The sequence below is a fragment of the Chaetomium globosum genome, genomic scaffold (genome assembly GCF_000143365.1).
Source record: "Chaetomium globosum CBS 148.51 scaffold_2 genomic scaffold, whole genome shotgun sequence".
Lineage (NCBI taxonomy): Eukaryota > Fungi > Ascomycota > Sordariomycetes > Sordariales > Chaetomiaceae > Chaetomium > Chaetomium globosum.
Window position 1 is genome coordinate 2,244,438 of NT_165977.1, and position 8,307 is coordinate 2,252,744.

Consider the following 8,307-nt stretch of genomic DNA (forward strand, 5'->3'; position numbering starts at 1 on the left):
TGATGCCGGGGAATTTGTCGGCGAACCCGAGCGCTTCGGTGCCGAACGCGGCAAACGCGCCGTGCGAGATGATGCCGTGCGGGTGGTAGCCGAAGATGTACTTGCGTGTTGGGGGCAGGTCGTGCGTCTTGTGCAGCGTGGCCGGGAAGTAGTCGGCGAAGAACTTCCAGATGGGGAGGCGTCGGAACCGCTCCGAGCGCGCGCGCAGCCGGCCGTCGGTGGCGGATTTGGAGAGCAGCATGTGCAGGAGGTAGGGCATTAGGATCGGCCAGGTGAGTGGGATGGCGCACAAGAAGAAGAAGAAGGACACCGTCATGGCGATGCTCAGGCAGTGGGCGAGCACGGCCATGGTCTGCAGCCGCCGGCGGTAGGGGATATTCCAGGGGGCAAAACGGATGCCGCCCGCTCTATAGGCGTTGATCCGGGCCCGTTCCCGGGCGGCGGCTTCCTTGCCCGCCGTGTCTCTGAGGGGCGGGTAGGTGTCGTGAACATCCCTGGGAGTTGTCGCGCCGTGACCGTTGGTGTCGAAACTCCCCAGAGACGAGAGTTCGTCAGCTTCCCTCTCGGCGACGTCTCCAGTGGATTCCGCCATATCAGCCATCTGGCCGATGCTAGTCCTGCCGTTGTGGATCAATCCCATGGCTGAGGTGGGCGTGAGGAAGCCGTTAACGTCCTGGCCATGCTGTTAGCCCATGACCAGAGAAGCGGTATATCGCGAAACACTGTCACCCACCGTCTCAAGACCCCCCGTCCCCGACGCCGTGTCGCCATCGTGTGGTGCTGCCTTGATGTCAACGGTCTGGGCTTGGATAACACAACCGCCGTGCGACCTCCTGGCGTGCGCAATGCTCCTCCGCAACACCTTGCTCTTGCCCATAATGACGAATGACCACCAAGCCACCGTGATCCTCCTATTTCTTGTGTGTGTGTATGTGCGCGCGCTATAACAGGTCTCCGAGGGGCTGGCTTGCACTGCCGGTGGGTGTCTCACCTGGGAGTAGAGTCGGAGCAGACGGCATGGTCTTGGTTGGGCCCAGAGGGCAAGAGAGGAGGTGGTCGTGAATTAGAAACGGAAGCGGCGATACGATGTTGCTGTAAAATGTGAAAGTTTCCAAAAAGGCGCGATGCGACCGATGCCTGCCCCGGTAATATGTCCGCTGTGTTCGCTGTTGTTCGGTAGGTCGTGAGGAAGGAGGGTCGGGTCTGACGGTGGAGGGTCGGAATCAGAATGGAAGCTTAATTTCGGTCGAGATCGGGAGTTCAGATTAGATTCAAATTGAAGGATAGATCAAAGAATAGATTAAATAATAGATCGGCAGAGGAAACATCAGATGAGGGACCGTTGGTTTTTCTGGCGGCGCTTCAGAGACGAGCGCCGCGGCGAGGGAGGGCACAACCTGCAACGGCGGAGCTCAAACCCGAATTACAGCGAGCCATTCGCCATTCCAGTTGCTCGTCATGACGTTTGCGAGGTGGGGCTGCGGCATGGCCGGCGTCCGGCACCGCACTGCCATTCTCTCATGTGGAACGCCAAGGTTTGTCAGAGATAACCCAATAGGCATTCGGATTTCGTACCCCTGTCGGTTCTGGTTGTTCGACATGTGATGTGCGTGATGTGAGAAGACCAGCGTAGATACCAGCGAACAACAGCTACCAAAGTAAAGACCAGATCTTGCCATTTAGTATGCTCTAGCGAGGCTACTTAGACGCTATCTCACCTCCATGAAGAGATAGGTACCATAATAAGCTCAGTAGTCCACAGCCCACATCTCGAGGCCGAGGCTTTGGCTGCTGAACAAACCAAACCTGACCTCCCAACGGGAGGCTCGGTTGTCTCCCATGGGAGACCCTGCCTAGTCCAGCCCGACCTGCTACAAACCCAGCACGCTGACGCTTATCCCTTCTTTTGGCCCGAAAAACCACCGTCCTTGCGCCGTTCCAACGCCCGCCGTTGCCCCAAACCAGATTCGAAACCTCTACAAAATACAAGCACCCCATAAGGTGCGAAAATCGGATGCCGGTAGGCTCGTGGCCTCCTGTCCCCGTCCCTCGGTCCCCCCCGCTCTTCGCCAACCGCCCGCTCACCAACTCTACTGTTGAGCGGCGGCGGAATCGGCCGGGGAGCCCTCCTCCTCCTGTGGCGGGGTAAACTGCTGCCGTAGCGCCGCGACCTCGGCCGTCAGCGCCGCGATGTGCTGCTCGTGCGTGTTGATCTTCTCCACGAGTTGCGTTCTGCTTCTCGCGTCCGTCTCCGCCTGGGCGCTGAGCTGCTTGACCATGCCTTCCAGGTGTTGGAAAAGCGCCCATAGGTCTGGCTGCGCAAACCCGCCATTCTCCCCGCCCTGCGGAGGGCGTTGCGCCGCACCGCTCGCCGCCCGGCCGCGTTCTCGACCGGCCGCGTGCTGGGATGTCGTTGTGTTGCCTTGGATTGCGTCTCGGTCAGCGGGGGGGTACTGAGAGAGCCAGGCTTGCTTGGCCGCTAATGACATACCATGCGTAGGCAGAGACAGCCCCGGAGCGCCCTGCTGTTGTTCATTGCCTGCCCGTTGCTGACCTGCGGCCGAGTTTACCTGCGTGCCGCCTGGGCTCAGCGGCTTGGGGCTCTCGGTCATGCCGCCCTGCGAGTACATGGCGGAGCTGCCCGCGCTTAGCGGTACCGACGATATGCTGGTTTGCGGCGTGTGGCCGCCCGGCATGCTGGGGGATGTGTTTGTGCTCGAGCCACGGTCGACATTGGGCGGATACAGGCCGCCGGGTGCGCCCTGGCGTTGACCGGCAGGGGGGTACGTGCTCGAATGGCCGCCGTAGCCTTCCGGCCCCGTCTGTCCGGCGACGTGTTGCGGCTTGATGCTCGGCATGCTGAGACGGCGCCGCTCGTCCTCCGACATGTCTTCCCCGCCGTCGTACAGCGCCCCCGACATGGCAGAGCTGTCTGCTCCATCGTAGCCGTCTTTGAGGCCAAACGAGCCCATTGTCTGTCTTCTGCCCGCGCAACCACCCGCCCCCTTGCTGTGCCTGGCTAACGCGTCGCCGCGCGCAAACTTTCTATCACAGCTCGGGCACACGTGCGGTTTCTCACCGGTATGAAGTTTGCTATGCCTCTTAAGGTCATGGAGTCGGCGGAACCGCATTTGACACGATGGACAATTGTAGGGCTTCTCCTGGCTGTGCGTGAGTAGGTGGCTCTTTAGGTTATGATGGCGCGTAAATTCTGTCTCGCAGTAGGGGCACTTGTGCTTCTTGTTGGAATTTGGCGAACGGGGTGTGAGGTCAAGACCGGGGGTTTGTGGGCCATTTATGGGCATGCTCATCATTCTTTGAGAATGCCCGGGTGCCGGCATGGCCCCCGGGTAAGAGAGGGACGCTCCCGTCTTGTCTTCCATCGGCGCCTCGGGTTGTGGCGCATACAAACCCTCGTCGTTGCGAGAGTCCACTTCCATCGCTGTTGGGCTATCGACTACGTGTCCATCTCCATCCTCAACGCTTGCTCCGCTTGTACCGCTCTGCGGGCTGACGTCGTGAAGCTCGTCGCCAGTAACGTGGCCCGTCGGAATGGCCACCGAGCTGAGTGCCCTCGCAGTCGCGGCTGCCGCAGCAGCTTCGATATCCGAATGCCCCGTGTCCGGGGGCGCGTCTTGGGGTCGGTGGATGTCTGCTGCGACTCCCGACATGAGCTCGTCGGTCGCGGGTTGGTTTTCGCTGTGTTCTAGTTGGGCCAGCTGATGCTCATCTGCCCCTTGCCGACTGCCCTCGTTTTCGGCGATCTCATCCACCGACGGGTTATGGGACTGCCTCGCGAAGCCAACCAGCCGGGCAATTTTGGATGGCGAGATATCCCCACCGGGCACCAGCGGATCCTGCGAGGTCGGTGTTGTCTCCCGCTGTCGCTTGAGTGATCTCGACCGGGCTAGCTCAGCGACTGACCCAAAGGGAGCTGTGGTCTGCGGCACGGTCGATGTCGAGGGCGCACGCGGAGCTTCTGTTGCGGTGGGGCCCCGTTCTGAGGCCATGACGGCGGCGAGACACGAGCGAGGCCGGGGGGTTGGGGAATGTGCACCCAAGTGTATCAGGTGCTTAATCACAGGTTATTCCGCGCTGACGGCTGGGGTAACCCGGGGGCATCGCCGGGTTGATGGAGGGGGGGGGGGTTGCCCTCGAGGCTTCAATGTGTGGCTGGAGATCGTGGCGAGAGCTCTCGAGTATTGATTGTATTTGATGGGAAAGCTCAAACAAGGCGCAGAATTGTCGGGCCTGCAGAGGAACAAAGGAGATTAGTTGAAAACCCAGACCTTACTGCTTAGAAAGACGGTCGTGTCTAATTGCCGTCAAGAGCAGTATGCAGTCAGCATTCGGGAATGGAAATGCTTTTGGTGAATGAGAGAACGTGTCGTGAGAAAGCAGCCTCAGGGTGAGAAAAGAAGGCTGCAGAGGGACTGTGGAAGAAAAATGGGCGCAGCAGCCGGCAAGCCTCCCCTGCCCCACTTTTACCTGATCGCCCTCGGCGAACACCAAGGCGTTCAGGTGCGTTCAGGTGCCTGCTAACAATTCCGGCTTCGTTGTTAGGGCGGTACTTGGGCAAGCCAAGCCCCATTCGGCGTGTTGTGGTGCAGCCTCGCCGCACTAACCCGTATTGTAAATCAAGCCACCGCTTCGTTTTGCCATTCGTGGTTTACTGCTGACGGCAACACACTCAGCGCGCTCTGTCACTTCGGGTCATTTGGGAAAGCAAGCACGCAGTGGCTGTGCTCACTTGAGAGATCGAATCGTTGCCCGTGGCAAAGACGCGCGGACCTGGGAATGTTTGGGCTGGGCGCGGAGTGGGGCCAACCTAGGAGTCGTTCTTAACACGATGGAAGGGAAGTGGCGCAGTGACCACCGCCAGACCTTCATCAGCACCTTCCCTCCCTGGGTGTGCTTGTGATGTGGTTGCCCTCGTCTCGCCAGGTTCGATGCATCACAGCGCTCTGCTTGCTCGTTCGTCCATTCGTGTTTTCCGATTCCGCGGAACACTAAACGGCCCCTCCCGTGCCGGCAGCGTTGCATGAAAGATGCTCCCGTTTCAAAGACAACAAGAGCAGCCAACAACCTGGTTTCTGGTTCCAGCTTTGCACTCGTTTTCTTGCGCTGACCTGGATTTTGGGACTCGCCCCGTCCCGGCACCGCATCACCCAAGAAAGATCGCCGTGAGAAATGCCCGAGCCCAATGCGCGCCACCTGATGGCCGAAAAGCAGGTCGGCAGCTCGTGCATGTAGCGAATGGGATTCCTCAGCGACGTTTCTGTTCGGTTTTCCAGCTGCCCACAGGGAGCCTCACCAAGCCATACGCAGTAATACGCTCGTCGGCTGTCCCGTTGGAGTGGGTCCTTATTGACCGCTCCCTGACCTCGTCGCCCAGCTCACCTCCTGTCCTCGCCCTCTCCCTGCTGCCGTGTTTACACCACGCCATCTCCGTTGGTTGGCCCCTGGCATTATTTGTTAAAATGACAAAGAGAAGCTGAGCCTCTCGGTAACCGACAAACACAGGATCATGAAGCCAACTGGGTTGTGGTACGGAGTATGGATAGGGGTAGGTCGCATATCGCTTCGTTCCGGCTTTTGTAAATTTTGGTCATGCCGTCAAGCCCTCCTTTTTGTGGTGAGCCAAGTTTGACTTCATACTATACATGTCACACAGGTAGTTCTGCCGCTTTTCTCTTTCACGAGGGGGGCAGGAGGTGACTTTGACACCTGACACCTGGCCAAAGTGGTGTGCCCGGGCTTGCGTCTCGGACAACTAACTGCCTTCTGAGACAGCTGGAGAGCTGCCGTTGGGAGGCTTAACAAACAGAAAACGAGCAAGAGAGTCGCTAACAGTGAGCTTATTGTCTGGTCGCTTCTCTTCAGACACAGTCCGTAGTGCCACACAGCATACACGCCCTTGCGCTTCGGCGTCTTTGTGTTGGGCACTCTGCAAGTGTCACGCACATGTTCGATGCCGATGTGTATCATGAGTCCCGGTAAATAGAGGGAGATACCAACTCAAAAGGATCGGGTCTCGACGCTTCTGAGTGCCTGTGCATCTGTGTTCGCAGAGATCGCCTCCTTCGGCTTCGACTCCCGGACTTTCGCCAACGTGGCGCCAGTCCGCTTGTCAGCGCTGGATGTCGTGCCTGTGGAACAAGCCCGATTGACTGCATACGGTGATCTTGATGGATCGCTGAGTAACTCTGGTGGCACTTTTGACTGGATGTCAAGGGGAATAGGTGAAGCATGATCGGTCAGTCGCCTTTGGATGGGCCCGCCGAGTTATGCATCGACGCACCTACCGCATGAACTTTCGTCGGAGGGATGCCATTCCGTACTTAGCTGCCCTACCGTATAACATCACCAGGTTTATGTACACTTGTACAATAAAACTAGTGTAGGAAAATACCAATGTTGAAATAGGGGTAGGGATGCTGCCATCCACTTGTACGGTCTCCCTGGCAAGACAACAAGTTGTTTGATGTCATGGCCACGCCTAGACTCTTCTCTCACAGCCGGTTTCTTGCTAACAAAGGGGACTATTCGTAAAACTCCTTGCTTTGCGGCGTCGACGGCGTTGGGGACGAGTCTCGAACAAGGGATTTCGTCCGAAAGGAACGTCGTGTTGCCCCTCGCTCGGGCGATCATTTCTCGAGCCGAGCTATGTGGTGGCTATGCTGTTGATAAATCCGGCCTCATCTTGCCAACAACTTGGCAGCGCCCTGGTAGAGAAAGGCAAGCCTTGCGGTCAATTCGTTGACACTCTCGAGACACTTCAGGCAGAATGTCAGGTTTTGGATTGTCGCGTTGGAGATGCACGCCGACACCCGTAAACACGGCAAGCCTTCTGCATCGCCGCATCGCAGCATCGACGACCGTGGGCCCGATGAGCTGCCGTCGGGTCTGGGGGATTGCCCAGCAATCAATTGGCGGTGCAAGGGCAGAACAGGGGTGAAGGAAAGGAAATCCCGATTTGGACCTGGGCCCAGGCAAGATCCGAATCGAAGCCAGTTGACCCCGGACGGGCCGAACGAACGACGAGGTGCCGTGTGCTGGGCTGACGAACGGTTGAGGGTGAGATGCATGTCAGCACCTTGTTCAAACACCGCGACAGAACGGTTGTCTCGTCTTTGTGCAACGAGCCACACCTCACACCTTACGGCTGAATCGAGTCAGCTTGGAGAGAACTGGCCAGGGTTTCTCCAGATTCGGATCCAATGGCAGCAGGTAACCTGATTGATTGCTTCGCCCAAACGGGGCTAGTCAGGTACCTGGTGGAACGATACAAGCCAGGAGCCCGATGCACAGAAGTTCCCATTTGTTTCTTCGACAAGAGTCAGGTTTTTACCGAGTATTCCGTACTCCGCACATTATCGGAGAACAGCGCCTTGAGCGCGTTGTGGATTGGCGGTTGAATCGGAGATGTACTGAAAACGTCATATTTGAGACTTCCAGGTTGTTCATGATGATCATCGATCCTCGCCTCACAATCTGAAAGCCAGAACAGTGTTCTGGCCATTTCTGTCCAGGTTGAGGCGGGCCAATGGTGCGCTTGGCGCTCCGGTAAAGGGACTTGGCTTTTCGGTAGCTTGGCAGGGGTTGTAAATCCAAAAATACGTCGTTTCTCCATGTCGACCATTTCGAGAAATTGTTTATTGGCAGCGTGTGGTCTTCAAGTCGTTTTTTCGGCCGACTTCCGATGCCCACTTAGGAATTGCGTAAGCTGCCGAGAGGGTTTTCGTCCGAAACACGTTGTAGAGATGGGCAATCCCTGCCATCCCATGAGTGGCTGCGCTCCTGCGGTACCTGCATTAGCCGCCCTGCCGCCCTCTTCCAATCTGCAGGTTTTTTGGCCCACCTCCTCCCCCCAGATGCAATTTCGCCAAGCGGTGTCTCCCTGGTCACTGCACTCCCCTTGGCAAGGTCTGGACTAAACATCCTAGCCGGCGCTCACTTCGCTCCTTTTCCCTTTCCGCTCGGCCCACCAACAAGTCGCCCTGCCGCTCATTCAAGACGCAGCCCTCCTCCTTCGATTATCCTTCTTTTGAACCGTTTGGTCACTCGTTTCTCACCGTTAACTAAACGTCCCACACTCCCTTTGCGACGATTCCTCCATATAGAAAGTCTTTGCTCTTTCTACCACATTCCTTTTGGAACTAGCAAACGAACAGATATACATTTTTTACCTCAATCTTGATGACCAGTAAGAGCAATTTGATCCGTGTCCCATCAACCTAGAAGAGATTTCCACAATTTGCAGACCTGGGTAACATGGGTAACAGGCCGAGTACGGACTGAACTGGA

General features: G+C 57.5%; 1 protein-coding gene across 1 annotated transcript; it reads right to left on the bottom strand.

Annotated features, from left to right (window-relative positions):
- Positions 1 to 2,090: 2,090 nt before the first annotated feature.
- CHGG_02842 (uncharacterized protein) lies at positions 2,091 to 4,010 on the bottom strand (the record flags this gene model as incomplete). Its single annotated transcript, XM_001229357.1, has 2 exons — positions 2,091 to 2,422; positions 2,492 to 4,010. The coding sequence occupies 2 exons, from the start codon at positions 4,008 to 4,010 to the stop codon at positions 2,091 to 2,093; spliced, it is 1,851 nt and encodes a 616-aa protein (XP_001229358.1).
- Positions 4,011 to 8,307: the final 4,297 nt, after the last annotated feature.